This window comes from Mesoplodon mirus (assembly GCF_964341445.2).
Source record: "Mesoplodon mirus genome assembly, chromosome: 5".
Lineage (NCBI taxonomy): Eukaryota > Metazoa > Chordata > Mammalia > Artiodactyla > Ziphiidae > Mesoplodon > Mesoplodon mirus.
This window is the reverse complement of record NC_138980.1, coordinates 36,081,327-36,108,549: the sequence shown is the minus strand read 5'-3', so window position 1 is coordinate 36,108,549 and position 27,223 is coordinate 36,081,327. Positions and strand designations below refer to the sequence as shown.

The window sequence follows — 27,223 nt, the reverse complement described above, 5'->3', positions numbered from 1 at the left end:
CCTGCCTTGGGCCCGTCCAGGACGGTTTTGGAGCTGGCCTTGAAGTAGTGGTCACCGTTCCCTGGACGTGCCGTTGATCAGGGTGAGAGGCGAGGGCCCCCGATTAAGTGGGGGCGGGGGCCGCCGAGTCCTGGGGTGCCCCAGGGGAGGAAGGGCAGGAAGGTCTTCCTGGGGGCTCTGCTTGTCTTCGCGGCCTGGGGAGGGGTCTCCAGCCTGGGCTAAGCACACCTCCCCCCACCCAAAAAAATCCAACTTTTGGAACAGGCTCAGACTTTCAGACTCTCTCCTCTCAATATCTAGGACTTTCCCGGGGGGGGGTGCGCGAAAGAGCCCCCTAGAAGTGGTAGTATCAAGCGGTGGGGGAGGGTTGTCTTCAGTCCCAGCCACATTCTCTTGCTTTGCAAACGCACTTTGGAGGCAAGCCACAGCCCATTCCGCACAGGAATTCCTCCCTCTCTGGGTCTTCAGAGTGGGCCCCCTCCCTCCCCGCAACAGGCGGCAGTCTCTCTGCCTAGCAAAGCCCTTTCCCCTCCAAATGGTTTTGCCGCCTGGGGGCTCGGCCCCTCCCTTGATCTTCTGACGCCCCCCAGCTGAGCCTGGCGAGGTCTTGGGGCAAATCCCGCCCCCTATTCCTGGGTGGGTATGGCCAGTGGATTGCACAAAGTGGTGGTGGGAAGGCCTATCCCCTTATCTGAGTCCTTGGGACCTCTGTAAAACCAGAGCCTAGGCCTGGGGTCCGTCCTGGGAACTTCGGAAGTTGGATCTTCACATTCCCTGGCTGCAGCTGAACGACTGCGTGACTCCAGCTAGTTTCAGCCAGTTCTTGCTCTCGCTGCTGGGGCCAGCTGCAGGCAGGTTGCTGACCCCAAGGACTTTAATGGGGGTGCTGACATCTGCAATGGGCGTCCTTGGTTAAACCATTTCCAAAGGAGTTGATGGAGAAAAGGGATGGGAGGGAGGACCTCTGAGCTGCCCAAGTGAGCTCAGGCTGCAGGGAAGGTTAGGGGAAGAACAGGAGTCAGGTGATGATCACTAGGGGTAGGTGTGCCTCCTTGCCCCACTTCCCAGTTGGGGGACCTTTGTACCAAGCAGAAGCTCAATCCTGGCTAGTTTCACCCGTTTCCTTGTGGCAGGCAGAGTGGTGTGAAATGGATCTGTTTATTGAGCACCTACTGTGTGCCAGGCACCAAGCTACGTTCCAGACTCTCCTCCAGTCTACAGGGACTCTGTGCTAGGAACGGTTATCCCCATTTCATAGACGTGGCAAGTGAGGCTGCAAGAGGGGGTGCTGCCTTCCCAATCTCCCACAGCTAGGGAGTTGCAAAGCTGGGATTAGAACCCAGTTTGGACTGTAGAACTGGTGCTCTCAAAGCATCAGTTTGCTGGGTTCCATTTGGGGAATAGCAAAACATGGTGTCTGGAAGGAAATGCTCAAACTCAAGGTCAGGGGTTCACCACAGGCTTATCCCAGAATGACCTGGGGTGGGCTGGCTTCCATGGAAGTCCAGTGGTTAAGACTCTGTGCTTCCACTGCAGGGGGCATGAGTTCGATCCCTGGTCAGCTAAGATCCCACATGCTGTGTAGTGCAGCCAAAAAAAAGAAAAGAAAAAGGACCTGGAGAAGCAGACTTAAGGCAGGCTTAGCCCCATTTTACAGATAAGAAGACTGAGGCTAGGGGGGAGGAAGCTCCTTGCCCAACATAGCACAGCATGGGTAGAGCTGGGACTCCTGAAACCTAATCTGACAGTGCTCTAGCTGTCTCATCTCATTTGGCCAGGAAAATGGAGCATACCTGTGGCTGCCATCTTGCCTGCAAATGTGTGCATTAGATTCACCCAGGAAGCCTCCCTTGCCTTCCCCACATCCCTGAGACTGACTTGACCGTCTGCAGAGGGGCCAGGAACAGTCTCTCTCTCTTTTTTTTTTTTAATTTAACTTAAAAAAAAAAAATCCTTAACTTTTTTTGAACAGGTAATGTTATCTACCTGGCTCAAAAAGCCAGAGGCCTGCCCCAGCTACCCGATCTTCCTCCCTGAAAGGTGGCCACTGTAACAGTTTCCTGTGTCTCTTTAAAGATTCTGTCAAATACAAGCAAAAACTTTAGCCCCACTCACACCTTTTGTCCCTTAACAATATCTTGGTCCCAGTCAATTACATGTAAGCTTCCACACTTAAGCCACTGCCCTGGGCTACCACTGTTATTTCCTTTAGTCCCCTTCTATTGGGCAATCAGATTGTTTCCAGTGTCTGTGGCCAACACAGGTACACACATCTCTGTCCACATGGCAGTATCAGTGTGGGACTGTCCCCGCAGTGAGGTTTCTGGGTCAAAGGGAAGATGCCTCTTAAAACCCAGTAGTAGGGGGCTTCCCTGGTGGCGCAGTGGTTGAGAGTCCGCCTGCCGATGCAGGGGACACGGGTTCGTGCCCCAGTCCGGGAAGATCCCACATGCCGCGGAGCGGCTGGGCCCATGAGCCATGGCCACTGAGCCTGCGTGCCCGGAGCCTGTGCTCTGCAACAGGAGAGGCCACAACAGGGAGAGGCCCGCGTACCACAAAAAAACAAACAAACAAAAAAACCCCAAAACCCAGTAGTAATCGACAAATTGCCATCTACAGGGGTTTTGCACCATATTATTGATAGAGGTGAGCCCTTGGAGGGCTGTGCACAGACCTTGCCCTTTAAGGTGTGGCCCCGGGATGAGCTGCATGAGCAGCACCTGGGAGCTTGTTAGACTTTTGCTCTGCTGAATGAGCACCTGTTTTGAACAGGCTCACAGGTATGTGTCAACAACTGAGAGGTAGGACTCTAGGAAATTGGGGGCAGGGGTGGTCAGAGGGCAGGTGTGAACCCGGACATCCCCCTGGAGGGAAGAGAGGAGCAGGCTGTACCCTGACTGGCCCTTCTGTTCACAGTGCCTGCTTCTGAGAAATGTCTACCAACGAGACAGAAGCCACTGCCAGCACCCAGGTGTCAGCGGAAGAACCGGTACAGCAGGTGAGAAAGGTCTGGGATCTGTGGGATGAGGCTTCCCACCTGGTGGTGCCTTGGCAGGGAGCTGATGGCAGCACAGGGTGGGTCAAGAGACACCCTTCTGAGTGGATTGGGCAGAGTCATTATACTAGCCCCTAACAGGTGCCCCACTAATAGGTGGAGGTGGGAGAGCTGGGGATTCCAAGGGCTCTTGGGAGAGCAGGGGTACAGCTCTGTTTGAAACTGCCTGGCTCCCCCCAGGCAGACCTTCCCTGTCTCTACAGGTTCTCTTAGGGTCCTCCTTTTAGGAAGCCAGTTTCTGTTTCACCTCCTTTCCCCAGTTTAAATAAAAGCCCCTTTTAATAAGCAGCTTTTTAAGTTAGGTATCATTCATATACCATAAAATTCACCCTTATGAAGAGTACTACTCAGTGATTTTTAGTAAACTGCCCAGTTATGCAGCCATCACCACCACACTGGAAAATTTTCATCTCCCCCAAAAGAGACCCCATACCCATTAGCAGTCGCTCCCCATTTTCTCTCCTCCTGGGAACCCCTCTCCTGGGTTCTGTCTCTATGGATTTGCCTATTTTGGACATTTCATAGAAATGAAAACATACACTATGAGACCCTTTTGTACCTGGCTTCTCTCACGGAGCGTAATCTTTTTTTTTTTTTGCGGTACGCGGGCCTCTCGCTGTTGTGGCCTCTCCCGTTGCAGAGCACAGGCTCCGGACGCACAGGCTCAGCGGCCATGGCTCACGGGCCCAGCCGCTCTGTGGCACGTGGGATCTTCCCGGACCGGGGCAAGAACCCGTGTCCCCTGCATCGGCAGGCGGACTCTCAACTGCTGCGCCACCAGGGAAGCCCGAGCGTAATCTTTTTGAGGTTCATCTGCATTGTAATATCTGTCGGTGCTTTGTTCCTTTTTAAATTTATTTTTATTTTAAAATTAATTTTTATTGGAGTATAGTTATTTTTACAATGTTATGTTAGTTTCAGGTGTACAGCAAAGTGATTCAGTTATACATATACATATATCCACTCTTTTTTAGATTATATTCCCATTTAAGTCATTACGGAATATTCAGTAGAGTTCCCTGCGCTGTACATTAGGTTCTTATTAACTATCGTGTTCCTTTTTCAAACTTGTGGTAAAATACACATAACGTAAAAATATACTATTTTAACTGTTTTGAAGTGTGTCGGTCAGTGGCATTAAGTATATTCACAGTGTACAACCATCATCACTATCTAATTCCAGAAGTTTTTCATTACCCCAAATAAAAACCCCATATCCATTAATAGTCACGCCCATTCCCCTCTCCCCCAGCCCCTGGCAACCACTAACCTGCTTCCTGCTGATGGATTTACCTTTTCTGAACATCTCATATAAGTAGAATAAGTGGAATCATTTTATAAAAGTAGCACCTTCTGTGTTAGGTACCACATAAGTGGAATCATACAGTGTTTGTCCTTTTGTGTCTGGCTTAGTTCACTGAGTATAACGTCCACAAGGTTCTTCCATGTTGTAGATCTTGTCAGAATTGCCTTTTTTAAAACATAAATTTGTTTATGTATTTATTTTTGGCTGTGTTGGGCCTTCGTCGCTGCCCACGGGCTTTCTCTAGTTGCGGCGAGCGGGGGCTACTCTTCGTTGCGGTGCGTGGGCTTCTCATTGCAGTGACTTCTCTTGTTGCAGAGCACAGGCTCTAGGCGCACAGGCTTCAGTAGTTGTGGCACGCAGTCTCAGTAGTTGTGGCGCACGGGCTTAGCTGCTCCGCAGAATGTGGGATCTTCCCGGACCAGTACTCAAACCTGTGTCCCCTCCATTGGCAGGCAGATTCTTAACCACTGTGCCACCAGGGAAGTCCCTACTTTTAGTTTTTTGAGGAATCACCATAATGTTGTCCATAATGGCTGCACCATTTTGCACTCCCACCAACATCATACAAAGGTTCCAATTCCTCCACATCTTCACCATTACTTTTTAATTTCTGTTCATTTGATAGTAGCCATCCCAGCGAGTGCAGGGTGTGAGGTTGTAGCTCATTGTAGTTTTGACTTGTATTTCCCTAGATTTGCGATGTGGAGAATCTTTTCTTGTACCTGTTAGCCATTTGGAGACTATGTATTTTTAAAAACATGCTTTAGACCACATTTTCTTTATCCATTCACCAACTGATGGCCATTTGGGTTGTTTCCACTTCTTGGCCATTGTGAATAAGGCAGCTAACAAACATTCGTGTACGAGTCTTATGTGGACGTGTGTTTTCCTGTCTCTAGGGTAGAATCTTAGGAGCTAGATTGTGTGGTAAGTTTGTCATTAATTTCTGAAGAGACCTCCTGGGCAAACCCTGGAGGAGGACTGCCTGAGTCCAAGGTCCAGCTTTGCCACTGGCTTGTTTTGTGATCTTGGGTGACTTCCTTAGCCTCTCCATGCCTCAGTTTACCCTTCCATAATGTTGGAATAATACTCGCAATCTCCCGGGACTGGCAATTAAGTGAGCTAAAACACAAATTCTACAGATAGCCCCTGTGAGGGTTAAGTCTTCTGCCTGTGCCTTCACACGGGTCATCTTTGCAACTCCTTCAGGACAGAAATGACTTCCCATTTTATGGATTGGGAAACCGAGGCTCAGAAGGCCTGTCCTGAGTACTCAGTTCTGCTCTTATAGGCTAAGAGTGGCCATATTCAATATGTAAATGAATGGGTGTGGCCATGTGCCAATAAAACTTTATTTACAAAACCAGGTAGCGTGGGATATTATTCAGCCATGTAACAGAATGAAGTACTGACACACAATGCAATGTGGATAAACCTTGAAGATATGGTCAGTGAGAGAAGCCAGACACAAATGGACAAATCTTGTGTGATCCCACTCACAGGAGGTCCCTAGAGGATTCAAATCCATAGAGACAGGAAGTAGATGGTGGGGGCCAGGGGCTGGGGGAGGGACTTGGGAGTCAGTGTTTCGTGGGGACAGAGTTTCAGTTTGGGAAGTTGAGAAAGTTTTGGAGACAGATGGTGGGGATGGTTGCACAACAGTGTGAATGTACTTAATGCCACTGATGTGCGCTTAAAAATGATTTGAATGGTAAATTTTAAATTATGTGTATTTTGCCACACTTTTTTAAAAAAAGGAATGAAGCACTGAGACATGCTACTATGTGGTTGAACCTTGAAAATATTACTCGGTGAAAGAGGTCATACACAAAAGGCCACATGTGTGATTCCATTGATGTGAAATGTCCAGAACAGGTAAATCCACAGAGACAGAAAGTGGATTCATGGTTATCAGGGACTGGGAGGCAGAGGCGTGACAGCCAGTGGGGACAGGGTTTCTTTTTGGAGTGATGAAGAAGTTCTAGAATTAGACAGTGAATATTGCACAACCTTGTGAATACACTAAAAACTTCTGACTTGTGCATTTCAAAATGGTGAAATTTTATGACGTGTGAACTAGATTTCAGTAGTGCTGCTAGGAAAAAAAAAAACAGGCAAGAAGAAAAAAATCAGGCTGTGGACGGGACTTTGCCCCCAGGGGTCCGTAGTTTCCTGGCTTCAGTTGTAGACCCTGAGCTCCAGGACAATAGGTTCTTGTGTCATGTCACTGCCTGGCGCACAGTGGGTGGCAAGGTCATGTTCAAACAAGTGGGCTTGTTGCGGAGCATGGGCTCTAGAGCACAGGCTCAGTAGTTGTGGCACACGGGCTTAGTTGCTTAGGTGGGGACCAAGATACAGGAAGTGCCCGGCGGCACCCCGGAGTTCCTGACTTGTGCAACCGCGTGGGTTCAGGGGGAGGGGAAGCGAGCCGTTTCACTGGCCTGAACTGCCCTGCCCGTAGCCCAGCGTGGTGGACCGCGTGGCCGGCATGCCGCTCATCAGCTCCACCTGCCACATGGTGTCCGCCACCTACATGTCTACTAAGGAGAGCCACCCCCACGTCAAGACTGTGTGCGATGCGGCCGAGAAGGGCGTGAAGACCCTCACAGCGGCCGCCGTCAGCGGGGCGCAGCCCATCCTGTCCAAACTGGAGCCCCAGCGTGAGTGAAGCCTGGGAGAGCCTGGACCCGCCCCTCCTGGCTATTTCCCAGGCGAGGGCGGGGGGGTGGGGGTGGGGGAGGCGGGGCGCGGGGAGGCGGCCTGAGGACCTTCCCGGCCAGAGGGATGCGCATGCGCCGTAACATCAGCTGTCTGTCTCCCCGCCCCCCCGCCGCTCCGCAGTCACATCGGCCAGTGAATACGCCCACAGGGGGCTGGACAAACTGGAGGAGAATCTGCCCATCTTGCAGCAGCCACCGGAGAAGGTGACTGACCGCCGCCAGTGGGGGGAGGCGAGGGGGGGTGGGATGCTCAGCTGAGACGGGGGCCTGCCTAGGTATCGAGTCTGTGGTCCCACCTTAACCAGAGCAGATGAGTGGAACAGCTTCCTCCCTGACCCCTCCTCTGTCTGTCCCCAGACCCCTACCAGGCAGCTGCAGGAGCATTCTGAACACCAGCCAGATGTGCCCTAAACCCCCTCGTGTCTCCCACCTGGCCCAGAGCAAAAGCCAAAGCCTTACTCATGGCCCCACCAGATGTGGCCCCGCTGCCTCTCTGCCCTCCCTGCCCACCTCACTTGCTCCATTCCATCTGCGCTGGCCTCCATCCTCCTGTTCAGTCACATCAGCGCCCATAGGTACCAGACACGGTGATGGAAACAGAGTCCTTGCCCTCATGGAACTTTCATTCCAGGAAAGCGGGGAAAGCAAATACAATGAACACACCCATCTCAGTGCTACCCCAGGATCTTTGCACCTGCTGTTCCTTCTTCGTGGACCAGGCTTCTGGGTCTCTGTTCTAATCTCACCTCTTCAGAGGCCTTCCCTTCCCTCTTAAAGAAGGTCCTTCCAGTTCAGCTCTGCCCAGTAGAACTTTTTCTGTACACCTTCTTTCTGTGCACCATCCAATATGGAAACCAATAACCATATGTGGCTGCTGGGCCCTTAGAATGTGGCGAGTGTGACTGAGGAACTCAAATACTAATTTTAATTATTATTTTTTAACATTGGGATTATTCTCTTTTTTTAAATTTATTTTTATTTATTCTTTTAAATTTAGTTGCACCGGGTCTTAGTTGCAGCAGGCGGGCTCCTCAGTTGCAGCAGGTGGGCTCCTTCGTTGTGGCTTGAGGGCTTCTTAGTTGTGGCATGCAAACTCTTAGTTGCGGCATGCATGTGGGATCTAGTTCCCTGACCAGGGATCGAACCCAGGCCCCCGCAAATTGGGAGTGTGGAGTCTTAACCCCTGCACCACCAGGGAAGTCCCTAATTTTAATTATTTTAAAATTTTAAATAGCTAATTTTAATTATTTTAAATTGAAATAGCCACATGTGGCTTGTGGCTCCTGTATTAGCATCATTCACACTACATCAGCTTGTTTGTTTGTTTGTTTTTAATGTTTATTGGAATATAGTTTCTCTACAATGTTGTGTTACTTTTCTGCTGTACAGCAAAGTGAATCAGTTATACGTATATCCCCACTTTTTTAGATTTCCTTCCTATTTATGTCACCACAAAGCACTGAGTAGAGTTCCCTGTGCTGTACAGTAGATTCTCATTAGTTATCTATCTTATACATAGTAGTGTATATATGTCAATCCCAGTCTCCCAATTCATCCCACCGATCCCCCTCCAGCTTTTTGGTTTAACAGCTTTCACTGAGATATAATTCATGTACCATATATCTCGCCCATTTAAAATGTACAACCCAGTGGTTTTAGTGCATTCAAATTGTGCAACCACCATCACCCCTTTTATTTTACTTTATTTTTCATCGTCCCTTTTAGAACATTTTCATCACCCCAGAAACAAATCCCAAATCCCTTAGCTCCTTCCCCTCCCCCAGCCACCACCATCTACTTTCTGTCTCTGTGGGTTTGACTCCTCTAGGGACCTCCTGTGAGTGGAATCAGGCAGTATTTGTGCTTTTGTGTCTGGATTATTTCACTAAAGATCGCGTCCTCGGGGTTCATCCATGTTGTAGCAGGTGTCAGAATTTCTGGGTGGACCACATTTTGTTTCTCCATACTTCCGTCAGTGAACTCTTGGGTTGTTTTCACCTTTGGGCTGTTATATACCCATGCTCATTGCAGCAGCATTCACCAATTGCGTTAACTTTTTTTTTTTTGGCTGTGCCACGCAGCTTGCGAGATCTTAGTTCCCAGACCAGGGATCGAACCCCGGCCCCCTGAAGTGGAAACGCGGAGTCCTAACCACTGGACCACCAGTGAATTCCATGCATTAACTTTTAAAAAACGTTTCAGATAGCGTGTTACATAACTGCTTATTTGTCTCCCCAGCTGGAGTGCGGGCACAGACTGTCTGCTTTGTTGCTGTGCCAAGTGCCCATCACACAGCCTGGCACGTAGGAGATGCTTATTAAACACTCAGGTGCTTCATTGCCCCTTTTTCCTGGTGGGACCGAAGTGCCGCACTAAGGCAAACCTGTTCACGTTGAGAATCTTCCCACCAGAAATAGGTTTTCCCTGGTCAGGGGCAGTGGGACACGCCAACCACTCCTCCAGTTCCCTTAGGCTTTCTGCTGAGACCACCTACTTTGTCAGGCAGTTTATTCACCCACTAGCTCTCAAGCGCCTCCTGTTGGCCAGGGACCGCGATATGTCATGTCCCCCAAGGGCAGCCCCGTTACACAGAAACGGAGTGGGCTGGGGAGCATTGGAACAGAACCTGAACCCATATCTTACCACAAAGGGTGTTAACAAGTTGGGCATGTGGAAGGTGAAAACGGCCACATCCAAAGAAGGATGGAGAATCATCGCCCAGGAGCCACCTCCTTAGGGCTGAGTGCTTGCATTCTCCTCCTGTCCTGCGGGTGTCACCAGGCCAGCATTCCTTCTGTTTATAGACAGGATGAGCTCAGGGTGACATTGGACAAGGTTGTCCAACAGAGCGGACGCTCTGAGCTCCTGACTTCCTGGGAGGCTCTCTCTTCTTCTTCTTCTTCTTTTTTTTTTTTTTTGGCCCTGCCTTGCATTTTGCAGGATTTAAGTTCCCCAACCAGGGACTGAACCCAGGCCCTTGGCAGTGAACGCCCCAGGTCCTAACCACTGGACCGCCAGGGAATTCCCATCGTGGGAGGCTGTCCTGATTCTGGGCCTTGTGAGGTTCCCCTTCAGAATGAGGTAGCTCTGCCTGGTCCTGTGGGACAACAGTGTTGTCAGAGCTGGGATTTGAACCCGGGCCAGCGTGAGCTACGTGACAGCCCCACTGTGTGTTCAGTGAGCTTAGGGCTGGTGTTCAAATCTGACAACCGTGCCCTCTCCCCCCAAAAAGAGACTGATTCCCATGAATAGGAGGGTTTAGGTGTTAAGAGGGGCACCAGCTTAGAAGGGTAGGATGGGAGGGGGCATGGTTTTTAACTTTCCAGAGTGCTCTGTGGGTAGAGATCTATTTAAAGACTTAGATTCGAGAACACCAGGCATGGATCAACCAGTACCCACTGTGTGCTCAAGCGGCTTCTCCAAGGATGCAATGCAAAGCTAGTCCAGAGGTGGGCAAATCTGGCCTTCTGCCTGTTTCTGTAAATAATGTTTTATTGGCACACAGCCGCAAACAGTGGCTTACGCATCATCTATGGCTGCTTTTTTTTTTTTTTTTTGCGGTACGCGGGCCTCTCACTGCTGTGGCCTCTCCCGTTGCGGAGCACAGGCTCCGGACACGCAGGCTCAGCGGCCATGGCTCATGGGCCCAGCCGCTCTGCGGCATGTGGGATCCTCCCAGACCGGGGCACGAACCCATGTCCCCTGCATCGGCAGGCGGACTCTCAACCACTGCACCACCAGGGAAGCCCTATGGCTGCTTTTGCCTGAACACTGGCAGGTTTGAGTCGTTGGGACAGAGACCCTCTGGCCTGCAAAGCTGAAAATATTTACCATCTGGCCTTTCCTGGAGAAAGTTGCTGACCCCCTTTAACCAGTCAAGGTTACAGGCAGGAGCATCAAAATACCAGGTTACGATTCAGGCTCTGCTCCTTAGCAGCTAGACAGCCCTCAACACAAGCTGCTCAGCCTCCCTCGGCCTTGCTTTCTCTTCAGGGGAATGTGTACACTCCTGTGCCTTGGAGATTTGCTGAAGTGGGTTAGATTCATCACCTGAAGGCCGAGAACATACTGTGTTGGTTCTTTTTTTAAATTAATTTTCATTGGCGTATCGTTGATTTACAATGTTGTGTTAGTTTCAGGTGTACAGCAAAGTGAATCAGTTATACATATATCCACTCTTTTTTAGGTTCTTTTCCCATATAGGCCATTACAGAGTATTGAGGAGAGTTCCCTGTGCTATACAGTAGGTTCTTATTAGTTATCTATTTTGTATATGGTAGTGTGTATATGTCAATCCCAATCTCCCAATTTCTCGCCCACTACTGAGTGTTGGTTCTTCATGTCTTGATACGGGCTTCGGGGGTCCACAAAATGCTCTGATGTTTTGGGCATGTCACCAGTTCGCAATGGGGAGTTTAAGGTAGTTGACGTGTTAAATTGGCAGTTAATGGAGACAAAACATTTGGTTATTTGGGCAGGTGCATAAAATCCCTCCTGGTAAAAAAAAAAAAAAAAAAAAAAATCCCTCCTGGTGCTTTATTTTTGTTTGTTTGTTTGCTTTTGGGTTTTGGGGGGTTTTTTTTTTTTTGGTTGCATTGGGTCTTTGTTGCTGCACGCGGGCTTTGTCTAGTTGTGGTGAGTGGGGGCCACTCTTCGTTGTGGTGCGTGGGCTTCTTATTGCGGCGGCTTCTCTTGTTGTGGAACACGGGCTCTAGGCGTGTGGGCTTCAGTAGTTGTGGCTCGTGGGCTCTAGAGCACAGGCCCAGCAGTTGTGGCGCAAGGGCTTAGTTGCTCCGCAGCATGTGGGATCCTCCCAGACCAGGGCTCGAACCCATGTCCCCTGCATTGGCAGGCGGATTCTTAACCACTGTGCCACCAGGGAAGCCCTGCTTTTGGGGTTTTTTTGGCCACACTACGCGGCTTGTGGGATCTTAGTTCCCCAGCCAGGGATTGAACCTGCCCCCTCGGCAGTGAAACACAGAGTCCTAACCATTGGACCACCAGGGAATTCCCCTCCTGTTGCTTTAGTGTAGCTCTGAGCCTCTCACTCTAAAGGGGGTGTCCCTCTCCCTCAGCACCACTGACACTGGGGCCAGTCATTCTCTGTGTGTGGGCCATCCCAGGAGCTGTAGGGTGTTGAGCAGCATCCCTGGCCCCCATCTGCTCAATGCCAGGAGCCCTTCCCCCGGCAAGTCATGATGACCACAGATGTCCCCAGACACCACCCAGTGTTCCCTGGGGGCAGAAACACCCTGGATGAGTAGTGCTGTCCTGAGGGACTTAACATACTGATTACCTGTTCAAACAGGATTGCAGTTCTTAGTACATGATTGTAGTGATCCCTTCTAGGGATGTCGCTAGTTGCCGGTCTCACACTGATTCAATGCTTGAGCCAAGCACTGTTCTAACCCTGTGATTTAGCCGGTTAGGGCTGCTGTAACAAGTACCCCTAACAACAGACATTCGTGCTTGCACAATTCTGGAGGGTGGAATTCCGAGACAAGGTGTCGGCAGGGCTGGTTTCTCCGAGGCTCCTCTCCTTGGCTTGTAGATGGCCATCTTTTCCCTGTGTCCTCATGTGGTCACCCCTGTGTGCGTGTCTGTGTCCTAATCTCTTTGTATAAGGACACCAGTCAGACTGGATTAGGATCCACTCTAATGGCCTCATTTTACCTTAATTTACTGCTTTAAAGGTCTCATCTCCAAATACAGTCACATTCTGAGGTCCTGGGGGTTAGCACTTCAACACTGTTCAGCCCATAACACCATGGAGAGAAGAAGTGGAGGCCCAGAGAGGTCGAGTGACTTGCTTGAGGCCACACAGCTAGGATATATCAAGCCAAGGACTCTAACCAGGCTGTCCGGCTCCAGAGCACATGATCTTAACTGCTTTCACCCTTCAGGGTCGTCCTGGAGCTGGAACTCCTTCCTTCGGCCCAGGGTGCAGGGTGGGGGTACCCAGGTACGCAGGGAGGACGGAGATGCTGACGCTGCCCTTTCTCGTAGGTCCTGGCAGACACAAAGGAGCTCGTGTCGTCCAAAGTGTCGGGAGCCCGAGAAGCTGTGTCCAACACCGTGTCCAGCGCCAAGGACACCATGGCCTCCCGGGTGACCGAGGCGGTGGAGGTGGCCCGGGGTGCTGTGCAGAGTGGCGTGGACATGACCAAGTCCATGGTGACCAGTGGCGTCCACTCGGTCATGGGCTCCCGTGTGGGCCAGATGGTGCTGAGCGGGGTGGACACGGTGCTGGGCAAATCGGAGGAGTGGGTGGACAACCACCTGCCCATGACGGACGCTGAGCTTGGTGAGTGCAGTTCACAGGGCTGGGACCCCTCCCCAGACCACCCGACGTGGGGTCCCTCTCGGCCACCAGGAGTCTGTCCATCACATGCTGTCATCTCATCCCTGCCCCCTCTTCCCATCTATCTTAGCCCACCTGGACCAGCTCGGTTCCCTCTGCCCTGGTCTGTGGTGCCTGTCCTCCCTGAAGCAGCCTCCAGAGGGCACCTGTGAGCACTCAAGTCAGGCCCCTCCAAGCCTCCCACCTCCGGTGGGTAAAAGCCCAAATCCTCCTGGAAGCTCCCTTGTACTTAGCTGCCTGCCCTCATTCATTCTACTCCAGGCACACTAGCCTTCTTGCCCATCCTGGAGCGTGTTCCCACCCCAGGGCCTTTGCACTGGCTGTTTCTTCTACCAGGAACTCTGCCCTGACATCCAGATGTCTTGTTCTTTCTACCTCCAGCTCTGTGCTCAAATGCCACCTCCCAATAAGGCCTCTAAAATTGCACCGTCCCTCATGCATGTTGTGTCCTGAAACCTCCCCCCAGGCCCGGCTCTGATTTTTCTCTTCAGCACTGGTCGTCAATTCCACAAAGCAGAAGCTGTGTCCTTCCTGAGTCTAGAATGGGGCCTGGCACTTAGCAGGTGCTGAAATCCCCAAACAAAATCACTCAAACTCTTCTCTATCATTCCCCCACCCCACCCTAGGCATATATTTGTTTGTTCAAATGTTCCTTGAGCACTGGCTGTATGCCAGGCCCTCTCTAGGTCCTAGGGATATGTCAGTGAACAAAGTTCTGCCTTCGTAGAACCTAAAGTCTAACGTGTACAGCAATCAGATTTAAGGAGATGTTTCTGAGGAGGTGACTTTGCCCTTTCGTGCATGAAGGGAGGGAATGAGCTGTGCAGATGTCAGGGTAGAGACACAGGGAACACAGACCCGGGCGCAGAGGCGTACCTGGTCTGTTGGAGGGATAGCAAGGAGGCCCGTGTGTCTGGAGCAGTGAGCGAGGGGGAGGGCAGGGAGGGGACTGGGCAGGTCGTGCAGGGCCTTGTGGACCACGGGGAGGACTTGGGCTATTACCCCAGGGAGGTGGGACCCTGGAGGGCTGTGGGCAGGGGGCGGGGGCGGCGGGGCCTGACTCGGTACTCACTCACGCCCTCTGGTGGCTGCTTTTGGGAGGACAGACTCCGGGTGAGGAGAGGGTGGGAGCCAGGGGAATCCGGGTTCAGGTGAGCTGTGATGGGGCTGGACCAGGTGGTGGTAGGAATAAAGAGAAATAGACAAACTGGGGATAAAAGTGTTGAGACAAAGCAGCCAGTCTGACATGGTCTCATACGCATGGCTCTTGGGGTTGGCCTTGACCCCGCCTTCTAGAGATGGCCTTCCTTTGCACACATACCGGGAACTTCCAGCCCGGCCAGCAGTTGCAGACTCCAGTGCCCACAGCAGCAGGGGCCCACGAGGGCCATGTGTAACCAGACACCATGCTCCGTCCAGGGAGAGCAGCCTCTCAGCTCCGGCCAAATTTAGCCAGAGCTGGTTTGTTTGAATGAGATGCCAAATATTTGGGATGACTGGAAAGAGTTGAAGACAGACTAGATCAGGGTTTCCCAACTGTCACTGGAGCCAGGTCATCCTCTGTGGGGGGCCATCCTGGGCACTGTGGGGTGTGGAGCAGCCTCCCTGACCCCACCCACTCGATGCCAGGAGCACCCCCAATTGTGACAACCACAGATGTCCCCAGACATCGCCCAGTATACCCTGGGGGCAGGATCACCCCCAAGTGAGAACCAGTGCTTTGCCTGTTCTAGAACTTCATATAAAGGGAATCATACGGGAATTCCCTGGCGGTCCAGTGGTTAGGACTCCACGCTTTCACTGACGAGGGAGCGGGTGCGATCCCTGGTCAGGGATGCTACAAGCCACATGGTGCAGCCAAAAAAAAAAAAAAAAAGAAAAAGAATCGTGATTCCCTTGGGGGTAGACAGCTCCTAATCATCATCTCCAATCTCTTTTTCCATTGGGATTGCAACGTGTCACTGTTCTAGCTGTTATCTGGAAAACTTCCATGAACAAAGTTCTCGGTTGCAATCTTGATTACCCCAAGGTACGGTTTATAGAGGAAAAGCAGGGCAAGTAGTTAACGTTCCCCCTTTTTATTTATTGTGGCATCGCAAGCTGGTTCACCAGCACCCTCCAAGAGTGCGTAGTGAGTTTTTACATTATAGGTTTGAACATGAAGATTAACACGACGTATTGCAATCCGAGGTATTTATTTTATTGATGCTTCACTTGTCCTATTATTTTCGATTGCTTGGAGCCCTCCTTGAGCTGACTCTGAGACCCCATGATTCTCCCTGGGAATCCTCGGCAGAAAGTCATGGTCCCTTGCCTTCTGGAGAAACTTGATGTTCTAGGTGGGGCGACGTTCCAGGCAAATGATCTTAAGCCCTGCAGCGTGTGGCTTGAGCATAGCGTGTCGCCTGTCCTTTGTGTTTTCAAAACTTGACTCCAAACCTCTTGAAGGAAGGGACCTGGCTAATGTCTTCCGTCCTGTATCCCAAGTTCAGTGCCTGCTGGCCTCTTGTAGTGCTCAGACCAAGTAACACTTGGCTATGGGTCTTGGCCCCCAAAAGTAGGGGGAGAAGCAGGGTTTGCTGGGAGGCAGTTGTGAAGCAAGCCTGGGAGCCACTTCAGAGAACAGATCTGTCTGAGCAGCTTTGACTTTCTGCGCTTTCCTTTGTGTCCATCCACTAAGGGTGAAATCACTGTGCACAGGGGTGCTTGAGGTACTGGGGAGGTCTGTGAGTAAAGGTGCCTTGTTAGAGCTAGGATATTACTCGTGGGCTCGGGGCAGGAGCACAGCCCTGCTCCCCCTCTCTCCCAGTTCTCCCCTTTGCCAAGGGCACCCCTCCAGGGGCCCTGCCGGCTTGCTCTGACATGCCTAGGCTCTGCCAGACATCCTTGGCCTAAATAACAAAGCTGCTTTCACTTCCAAGGGCAGAGCTCCCGGGTTCCCAGAGGGCCGTGGAGAAGTTCTGGCCATTGGGATGGGTTCAAAATGTTGCTGGTTTGGGTTTAGTCTTTGCAAACCTGCCTTTGGTGGGAGAATGGGGCAGAGTCTGTTTTTCCCAAGATGCCAGCTTTTATTTTTGCTGCCTCTAAATGTCCCAGGTGTTTGGGTTTTTTGTTCAGTTTTTAATTTATTTTTTAATCTTTTTGTAATTCATTTTTATTTTTTTTAATTAAAAAGAATTTTTAATTGAAATTTCGTTGATCTACAATGTTGTGTTAGTTTCAGGTGTACAGCAAAGTGATTCAGTTATATCTATTCTTTTTTAGATTCTTTTCTGTTATAGGTTGCTACAAGATATTTAATATAGTTCCCTGTGCTATACCATAGGTCCTTGTTGGTTATCTATTTTGTTCAGTTTTTAAAATGTCATCATGAAGTGACTCTTCTGTGACATCGTTGTCCCCCAGCTGACTATGTTAGACTACCTCCAGGCCATCTCCGGCCCACCGCCTGCTTTTGTAAATAAAGTTTTATTGGCACACAGCCACGCCCATTCATTTACATTTACTCTATGGCTGCTTTTGAATACCAGTGGCAGAGTTGATTAATTGCACAGTAGAGCCTGCAAAGCTGAAAATATTGACTGAACTGGCCTCTTACAGAAAAAGTTTATTAATCTCTGGATAAGAGTATGTTCTTCCAAAATTTTGTAATGTTTATAGTGTCAATGAAAATCAATAAACAGCCAATAATAAGAAGAGAAAAGAGTTTTATCTGAGCCAAACTGAGAACTATACCCCAGAAGCCTGCTTACCAGATAACTCTGAGAAACTGCTCCTGAGAAGCAGAGATTTCAGCACAGTTTTTTATCTTGTCAGAACAAAAAACATTAAACAAGTCAGGGTTACATTTCTTCAAGGTTTCAAAAAAAGAAAGAAAAAAAGGAACAGACCAGCATGTACATGAGTCAGTATGGCCTTGCCACCTAGGAAGGAATCTTATCATCAAAGGAGGACCAGCATTTTGGTGTCCCAGGAAGGGAGGCATTTAATCTTGATTTTGAACATGGACATTCTTTACTTCTGGCCAATGTGCTCTTTTCTTTAATAATTAAAGCAGATGTACAATGTAGGTTTGATAGGCCACAAAAAGGCTATTTTAGGTAGCATCAAATTCAAGTTAACTCAGGTATAAGCCAGAATGACTTCCCTATCTATATCTTAATATGTGAAAATTTCTTTTATCAGTAGAAACAACTGAATTCCCCTGACTGAAGTCTTACCTTGATTGAGCAAGGGGTTGATGACACCATGCGGAATTTTGTTGCTTGATTTTCCCCTTTCTTTCATTTCTGGAACAGTGCCCAATCCAAAGGAGAGACATATTTAGGTGGCTAAAGTGGAGATCTCACTCATCATACCAGCCCCACTGTTCCTGCCTGACCAGAGCACATTTCTTGTGTTATCTTGGTCCTGTGTACTCTCTGTTCTGTTTATTTGCTATTCTTTCAATCAACTTTGCCAGATTCTTTTAGAAAGGGAACTTTATCACTTACTATAAACAGATAAACTACAAATAGGTAATAAGAATAGCTAAACATTCGTTCATTTGTGTGCCTTTCTGAAGGCAGTGAAATCGTGGAGTCCTAACCCCTGGACTGCCAGGGAATTCCCCAGATTTCACATTTTAGGCATTTCTAACGCGGGTGGTACAGAAGGGAGGCTGAGGCTTATTGGCCAAATCACTTCTGCATCTAGGGGGCCACAAACATTTTCTTGACAGGCCAGGTAATAAATAATCTTGGCTTTTTTGGGCCATACAGTCTCTGTCGCAACTATGCAATTCTGCCATTGTAGCACAAAAGCATAGACAGTAGGTAAATGAATGGTTGTGATTTTGTGTCAATAAAACTTTATTGATAAAGGCAGGTGGCATTCAGCCCAGGGGCTGTAGTTTGCAGACCCTGCCATAGGGCCTTACAAAGCCAGTGATTTAGTAGGACCGGATTTAAACTCAGATCGGGTTACTTACAAAGCTCAAACTTTTATCACTACTATAGTAAAGTCTAAAGGGAGCAGGATAAGATAGGATCAAATTATCAAGACAGGTGGATTTCCATCCTGTTGCCTTGTAACTTTATGAGTATTTTCTGGACTAGATAGTCTGGACTTTCCCTTAACTGCTGTGAAGATGGTTCTCCTATGGCTCAGACTTCTCCTCCCGTCAGGTATCATGGTTAAGAATGTGGGGCCTGGCTTCAAATCCTGATTTGTGACGTCCCAGCTATGTGACCTTCGGCAAGTCGCTTAACCTCTCTGAGTCCCCGTTTCCCCATCTGTAAAAATGGGATAATGGTGTCTCCCTCTTAGAACTGTTATGATTTAACAAGAATGCCCACAAAGCGCCTAGAACATTGTGAAAGATTGGCCACTATTAATATATGTTACGCGCTAATACAGGCAGAACTGGCCAACTTTTTCTGTAAAGGTCCAGATAATGAATATTTTAATCTCTGCAGGCTAAGAGGCCACATATTCCAGAGGCCACCTCTGTTGTTTGAGAGCAGCCATAGACAACGTATAATGAACATAGACGGTTGTATTCATGGGTCGGGTTGTCCCGAGGGCCGTAGTTTTCAGACTCTCACGCTAGTCTAAGGCCTCTTTTTTTTTTTTGCCATGCCTCACAGCATGTGGGATCTTAGTTCCCTGACCAGGGATCGAACCCGTGCCCCCTGCGTTGGAAGTGTGGAGTCTTAACCACTGGACTGCCAGGGAAGTCCCTAGTATAAGGCCTCTTAATCCTGGGATAGTCAGTCCCTATCATACCCATTTTACAGATGGGGAAAACCAAGGCAGGGAAATCCTTTTACACTTGCAGACCCGGGGCACAAACTTGGCCTTCACAGTGCTTCTCCTGCCTTCCCCATGCAGCCCGCCTCGCCACATCCCTGGAGGGCTTCGACATCGCCTCAGTGGCCCAGCAGCGGCAGGAACAGAGCTACTTCGTGCGTCTGGGCTCCCTGTCAGAGAGGCTGCGCCAGCGTGCCTATGAACACTCTCTGGGCAAACTGCAGAGCACCAGGCAGAGGGCCCAGGAGGCCCTGCTACAGCTCTCACAGACGCTCAGCCTGGTGAGGCCCGCGGTGATGGGGGCGCTGGCCAGCAGCGTGTGTGCCAACGAACCCCTCCCCAGCCTAGTGGCTTATTCCTCCCCACACATCCGCCTGGGCTCGCTCACGAGGCCGTGGTCCTGGATGAATTGCTGGGGCTGCTGAAACAAAGTCCCACACACTGGGCAGCTTAAACACAGACGTTTATTGCCTCACAGTTCTAGAGGCTGGGAGTCCAAGATCAAGGTGTTGGCGGGGTGGTTCCTTTTGAGGCCTCTCTCCTTGGTGTGTAGACGACTGGCTTCTCTCTGTGTTCTCACCTGGTCATCCCTCCATGCATGTCTGTGTCCTAATATCCTCTTTTTATAAGGGCACCAGTCATATAGGATTAGGGCCCACCCTAATGACCTCATTTGAACTTAATTACCTCTTTAAAGATCCATCTCCAAATACAGTCACATCCTGAGGTCCTGGGGGTCAGGGCTCCAACCTATGAATTTGGAGGGGACACAGTTCAGCCCATGACAGGTTGGCTGGAGGCTGGGTCTCTCGGTGTGGTCTCCTCCTCCATTAGGGTACCTCAGGCTCTCCCCCGGCTGTGGCCTGAGGGATCCAGGTACAGTGGGAACACGTGAGCACTTTTTTTTTTTTTTTAATTTATTTTTGCTGTGTTAGGTCTTTGCGGCACGCGGGATCTTTCGTTGCAGTGCGCGGACTTCTCTCTAGTTGTGGCACTCGGGATGAGCACTTTTTTTGTTTGTTTAAAGTCAGTTTTATTTGAGGTATAACTTACATTTTACATACAATGAATATCACCCCTTTTAAAGTATACAGCTTGAGGAGTTTTACAAATATAAACAGACATGTAACCACCACTGCAATCAAGATGTGGACCATGTTCATCACCCCAAAAGTTCCCTCCTGCTTCTTTTTTTTTTTTTTTTTTTGCAGTACGCGGGCCTCTCACTGTTGTGGCCTCTCCGTTGCGGAGCACAGGCTCCAGATGCACAGGCTCAGCGGCCATGGCTCGTGGGCCCAGCCGCTCTGCAGCACGTGGGATCTTCCCGGACCGGGGCACGAACCTGTGTCCCCTTCATCGGCAGGCGGACTCTCAACCACTGCGCCACCCGGGAAGCCCCCCTCCTCCTGCTTCTTTGCAGTCAAATCCTGCCCCCTGAACTTTTTAATTTTTCTGTTCTCTAAAGAGAGAAATTTCTAATTTCTTTCCCTGTGTGCTTAGCTTCTACTCAGTACTGTCTCCTCTCTCTTTTTAAAAAAATTTTAATTGTGCTAAAATACACATAAAATTTACCATTTTAACCAATTTTAAGTGTATAGTTCGGTGGCATTCAGTACCTTCACATTGTTGTGCAACCATCCCCACCATCATCTCCAGAACTTTCTCATCCTCCCAAACTGAAACTCTGTTCCCATGAAACCCTGACTCCCCATCCCCTCCCCCAGCCCCTGGCCCCCACTATCTACTTCCTGTCTCAATGGATGTGACTCCTCTAGGACCTCCTGTGAGTGGAATCAGACAGTATTTGTCCTTCTCTGTCTGGCTTCTCTCACTGAGCACCATGTCCTCAGGTCCATCCATGTTGTAGTGAGTGTCAGAATCTCGTTCCTTTTTAAGACTGAGTAAAATATTCCATTGCAAGTGCTTTTTAAGCCTCTGCTTGCGCTCCATCTGCTTGTGTCCCATTGGCCAAAGCCTGTCATGTGGCCAGGCCCACTTGCAGGGCGGGGGGGAGGGCAGAAACAGGTAAGATGGGAGGAGCTGCAGAGAATCTGTGGCCACTTTCTTTGCAAGTACCACAGGGGGCACAAGCATGTTGATGACCCTGAAACCCACAGGCTGTGGAAACACTCTGTGAGAAAAGCAGCATCCCTCCCCCTTCTCTCCCCATCTCAGATGAAAGGACCGCCCCTGCTCCCTCTGGAATCCCACATCTCCCAGGATTCCTGTGGATTCCCATGCGCTCTGCTGGTTTTGGTCAAGCGCCAAGGCAGCCACCCTCTCTCTCTGTACTCCAGATGGAAACCGTCAAGCAGGGTGTCGACCAGAAGCTAGTGGAGGGTCAGGAGAAACTACACCAGATGTGGCTCAGCTGGAACCAGAAGCAGCTCCAGGGCCCAGAGGAGGATGCAGCCAAGCCAGAGGTACCCACCACGGGGGCGGCATGGGATACCTGGGGCCCTGACTTCCCTCTCCCCACCTCTGCTTGATGGACCTACCTGCCCGGGATGCTTTCCCCAGCCTCGCCTCCCATTAACTGCCTTCAGGACCTGATGATACCTCCTCCAGGAAGCCTGCATGGATTTCCACTCCTGGGTATAGGCGTTGCTTCTGAACCATGGGACGCCTGATAGTGATGGGTCTCAACCTGCTGAATTCTAAGCCATGTCCCATTTACTTGAGTCCTGACTCCTTCCCTACTCCATCCCAGTGTCCCGTCACATCCTTCAAATTCACCTGCCCGGTTCTGAGTGTCAGCTTCTCACTAACGTGCTCTGGCCCCTCCAATCTATCCCAGGCATTGGCCTCTTGAAGGAGCCCTGACTTTTGCCACCTGTGCTGTCACTCATCTAAGCTTTCACTGAATCAGTGCCTTAGACAATTCTCATGCCTCATTCTGAACCATAGTCCCTCTCTCTTAGGGACTCATAATATCCTAGCACAATAGCTTCTCAGCTTTACCTCTCTGGGCCTTGATTTCCCCATCTGTGAATGGGATATAAGACTGTCTGCCAGGTTGTTAAGGTGAAATGAACACGCATGTTCACAGCAGCATTAGTCACGTCAGCCAAAAAAGTGGAAACGGCCCAAATGTCCATCAACAGATGACGTACAAACAAATGTGTCCCTCCACACACGGGAACGTCACTCAGCCATGAAAAGGAGAGAAGTCTTGACACTCACTACAACAAGGACAGATATTGAAAACATGATGCTCAGTGAGAGAAGCCAGACACAGAAGGACATAGTGTGTAATTCCATTGATGGGAAACATCCAGAACAGGCAAATACATAGACACAGAAAAAGTGGGTTAGTGGTTGTTGGGAGCTGGGAGAGGGGGAATGGAGAGGGAGTTTCCTTTGGGGTGATGGAATGTTCTGGAATTAGAGGTGCTGGTTGCGGAACCTGGTAAATGTACTAAAAAATGTACACTTAAAAGGGTGAATTTTCTGGTATGTGAGTTATTTTATATACATGCATATACACACACATTGACATGTAAGGCACATAGTAAGTGCTAAAAAATAATATTTATAAGGTATAGTGAATGTCTCTATAAATGCAAAACTGTTCAGCATTCAGACCCCAACCGCGGAAAACCGTCTCCCTTCCCCCCTCAACTGCTGAACGCAGCAGCCTGAAAATAGATATTGATTCTCTCGGCACCTCCCTGCCAGGTTCAAAGCCAGAGTCCTCAGGTGAGCAGGCTCAGGGCAAAGTCTTGCCTCCCAGCCTCCTTTGATCTCCTCCCCGGCCTGGGGAATTTTCAAGGACCCAATCTCAACTGCAGTCTCCCCCACTGCTTATAACTTCTGCCTAGAAAGTTCTTCCAGACCTTCTCATTTTTTTAAACTTAAAAAGAAAAAAAACAAACAATTTGGGCTTCCCTGGTGGCGCAGTGGTTGAGAGTCCGCCTGCCAACGCAGGGGACATGGGTTCGTGCCCCGGTCCGGGAGGATCCCACATGCCGCGGAGCGGCTAGGCCTGTGAGCCATGGCTGCTGAGCCTGTGCATCCGGAGCCTGTGCTCCGCGACGGGAGAGGCCACAACAGTGAGAGGCCCACGTACCACAAAAAAAAAAAAAAAAAAACAATTTTATGGAGATATAAAATTCAGAATCTTGTACTTTAAAAAGGTTTTGAGGTATAATTCACATACTGTACAATTGACCCATTTAAAGTGTACAGTTCATGGGTTGTGTGACTTTCACTGTAATTCAGAGCATCCCTATCACCCCAAAAGGAGATCTTCTCCCCAATAGCAGTCAGGCCCCGTTTCCACACCCTCCTCCATTCCTGGCAACCACAAATGTACTTTGTCTCTGTGGACATTTCATGTAAACAGAATCACACCCTGCGGGTCCTTCTGTGTCTGGCTTCTCTCACTGGGAACGTCCACATTGTAGTATCAGTGCTTCACCCCTTTTTATGGCTGAAGACTGTTCCGTGTGTGGATGGACCACATTTTGTGTCTCCATTTGCCAGTTGATGGGCATTTGGGTTGTTTCCACTTTTGGCTACTGTGAATAATGCCCCTTTGAGCATTTGTGTATGAGTCTTTGCATGGACGTGTATTTTCGTTTCTCTTGGGTGGATGCCTGGTGGAATTGCTGGGTCATATGGTAACTCTACAGCTTACCATTTTGAGGAACTGCTAGACTATTTGCCAAAGTGACTGCACCACAAGATACAAGGGTTCCAATTTCTCCCCATCCTTGCCAGCACGGGGGTGAGGGGGTATCTGCCTGTGGGTTTGAGTTGCACTTCCCTGATGATTAACGACGTTGAACATCTTTTCATGTGCTTCTTGGCCATTTGCGTATTTCTTTGGGAAAATGTCTAGCTAGACCTGTTTTTCAATTTGATCAGTGATTATCTCGCACAGTTTGACACTCAAAGAGCCCGTATTCTGAACCACCTGTGCTCGACATCCTCTCCTGGGGAAAGGTTTTCCCCAAGGTGGGCGGTAGAACCCCCATTTTCTCTTTCCCGGGCTTTGGGTGCAGTTACCCCCAACTCAAAGGGTCCTGATGGTCGCCCTCCACCCCTTCTCAGCAGGTTGAGTCCCAGACGCTCACCATGTTCCGTGACATCGCCCAGCAGCTGCAGACCACCTGTGCCTCGCTGGGCTCCAGCCTCCAGGGGCTGCCCGCCCACGTCAAGGACCAGGCGCTACAGGCTCGCCTGCAGGTGGAGGACCTCCAAGCCACCTTCTCCGGCATCCACTCCTTCAAGGACCTGTCCAGCAGCATCCTGACGCAGAGCCGCGGGCAGGTGGCCAGGGCCCGAGAGGCCCTCGACCACATGGTGGAGTATGTGGCCCAGAACACGCCCATCACGTGGCTGGTGGGACCCTTCGCCCCTGGAATCACCGAGAAAGCCCCAGAAGAGAAGAAATAGGAGAAGCAGGAGGGAGGCTCCTAGGGCCCGGGACCCCTCACTGGGAACACACGTCTCTAAACCTTCCAGCTCACCTCAGCTGCCACCTTGGGAAACCGAGATCCTCAAAACCAACCAGTCCCTCACCCTGTCTGAGCTTTGGAGGAAGCATGTCCTGAGCATCACAGTGGTCATTAGGACGAGATTTCCAGAAAAAAAAAATTTTTTTTTCTAGAAGGTTCCAAAACTTTTTTTTTCTTCCTCCAAAACCAGGAATATAGCTCTTACATCCACTCCTTTTTCTACATCAAGGCTCCTGGATATCAGCCTTGAGCTAAGGGACTTGGGCTTCTGTGAAGTGGGCCTCCTGGGCATGGGGTAGGGGCAGAGCAGCTGATACTCATTCTAGAGCTGAAGGGGGCTGAGGCCTGCCTGGTGGGGCTTCAGTGTTGCCTTGATAAATTTTACCTGCAGCTGGATCCAGGTTGTGTGTGTGTGTGTTTATTTTTCAGCAGCTAAACAACTCTGGGGTCTCTGTGTGACCTTCTCAGCCCCTTCTTTGCTTTGCTCCCAAGGGCGTGAATGGGACAGGGCCGGGCCTGAAGGCCTGTGCCCAGTGCCTCGGACAAGGCCTGTCTGGGTTGTCAGAGATGCACTCACCACGCTTGCTTGGCTTGGAGAGAACCAGATTGTGGGGGTCTTTCATCTCCCCCCGCCCACGTGCCAGAGTCTTACCCCCTGTGTCACGTTCTGTTCAGCCAGCAGAAGTGAGAAGCCTGCTGCTTTTCCTGTCCTGGGCCTCCCCGGCCATGTTGGGGAACCGTGTGGCAGGCCGACCCCCAAAGATGTCCACGACCTGATCCCTGGGCCCTGTGACTACATTCCCTCACGTGGCAAAGGAGATTTTGCAGATGGCATTCAGTTAAGGATCTGGAGACGGGGAGATGGTCCTGGATTATCTGGGTGGACCCTAAACATCATCACGAGGGTTCTTTTAAGAGGGAGGCTGGGGGACTTCCCCAGCGGTCCAGTGGTTAAGACTCCGTGCTTCCAATGCTGGGGGCACAAGTTCGATCCCTGGTCGGGAACTAAGATCCCACATGCATACCGCAACTAAGAGTTTGCATGCCACAACTAAGAAGTCCGCATGCTGCGACTAAGACCTGATGCAGCCAAAAATAAATAAATGATAAATTAATTTTTTAGAAAAAGATGAACGAGTCTGGGGTTATAAAGTACAGCTTGGTGACTGCAGTTAACAATATTGCATTGTGTATTTGCTAATTTTTTAAAATTTTATTTATTTATTTTTGGTCACATTGGGTCTTCGTTGATGCGCACGGGCTTTCTCTAGTCGCGGCGAACGGGGGCTACTCTTCCTTGCGGTGCTCGGGCTTCTCGTTGTGGCTTCTCATTGCGGAGCATGGGGCTCTAGGCACGCAGGCTTCAGTAGTCACAGCAGGCGGGCTCGGTAGTTGTGGCTCGCGGGCTCTAGAGCACAGGCTCAGTAGTTGTGGCGCACGGGCTTAGTTGCTCTGCGGCATGTGGGATCTTCCCGTACCAGAGCTCGAACCTGTGTCCCCTGCATCAGCAGGCAGATTCTTAACCACTGCGCCACCAGGGAAGTCCCTGCATTGTGTACTTGAAAGTTGCTAAGAGGGTAGGTCTTAAACGTTCTCATTTCAAGAAAAGAAATATTTGTAACTATGTGAGATGATGGATGTTAACTAGACTTATTGTGGTCATTTCACAGATATATATTGAATACATATATCAAATCATTATGTTGTACACCTAAGACTAATGCTATGTTGTATGTCAATTACATCTTAAAAGAAAACAAAAGGTTAAACATTTGGGGGAAATAGTATGAAAAAGAACATGCAATGACAAATTCAAAATTAGGTGCCACAGAAAACCTGCCTGTCGACACTTAGTGATAGATACTTGCTGTATGTCAGGCACTGTGGTAAAATGATTTAGACTAAAAGTCTGCAAACTATAGCCTGAGGGCCAAAAGTACCCAAAGAGTTGTTTGTTTGTTTGTTGGCATGGCTAACAAGCTAAGAGGGTTTTAAAGCAAACAAAGATACACAACACAGACCTCCTGTATCCCGCAAAGCTGAAAATATTTACTATCTAACCCTTTATAGGAATAGCTTGCCAACCTGTTTTGAGACCACTGTACCAGACTTCTTCCTGTTACATCTTACTGCTTAGACTTAACTATTTCTCCCAGTCCATAGAAGATGTGAACAAGGGTGAATTACTGATATTCACAGCAACGTGACTGAAACTCACAAGCATGATGCTGAGTGAGAGGAGGCCGACACAAACGCATCCACACGCTGATTCTCTCTCTCTCTCTTTTTTTTTTTTTTTGCGGTACGCGGGCCTCTCACTGTTGTGGCCTCTCCCGTTGCGGAGCACAGGCTCCGGACGTGCAGGCTCAGCGGCCATGGCTCACGGGCCCGGCCTTTCCGCGGCATGTGGGATCTTCCCGGACCGGGGCACGAACCCGTGTCCCCTGCATCGGCAGGCGGACTCTCCACCACTGCGCCACCAGGGAAGCCCCTCTCTTTTGATGAAGTTTCAAAATCAAAACTAAACTA

At 49.9% G+C, this 27,223-nt stretch overlaps 1 protein-coding gene across 2 annotated transcripts; it reads left to right on the top strand.

Annotated features, from left to right (window-relative positions):
- On the top strand, positions 1 to 25,088 carry PLIN3 (perilipin 3). 2 transcript variants are annotated; one of them, XM_082621079.1, is made up of 8 exons: positions 1 to 82; positions 2,917 to 2,998; positions 6,823 to 7,021; positions 7,203 to 7,285; positions 13,088 to 13,385; positions 19,314 to 19,513; positions 21,530 to 21,655; positions 24,291 to 25,088. In XM_082621079.1, the coding sequence occupies exons 2-8, from the start codon at positions 2,933 to 2,935 to the stop codon at positions 24,630 to 24,632; spliced, it is 1,314 nt and encodes a 437-aa protein (XP_082477205.1). In that variant the 5' UTR covers positions 1 to 82; positions 2,917 to 2,932; the 3' UTR covers positions 24,633 to 25,088. The 2 variants fall into 2 exon arrangements, with proteins under 2 accessions (XP_082477205.1, XP_082477204.1); XM_082621078.1 differs by having other exon boundaries at positions 24,288 to 25,088.
- Positions 25,089 to 27,223: the final 2,135 nt, after the last annotated feature.

Excerpts from the sequence above, each read along its gene's own strand:
- PLIN3 (XM_082621078.1), top strand. The coding sequence starts at position 2,933 with ATGTCTACCAACGAGACAGAAGCCACTGCCAGCACCCAGGTGTCAGCG. Across the intron at positions 19,514-21,529 it reads TCTCACAGACGCTCAGCCTG|ATGGAAACCGTCAAGCAGGG; the intron begins GTGAGGCCCGCG and ends TCTGTACTCCAG. Across the intron at positions 21,656-24,287 it reads AGGATGCAGCCAAGCCAGAG|CAGGTTGAGTCCCAGACGCT; the intron begins GTACCCACCACG and ends ACCCCTTCTCAG.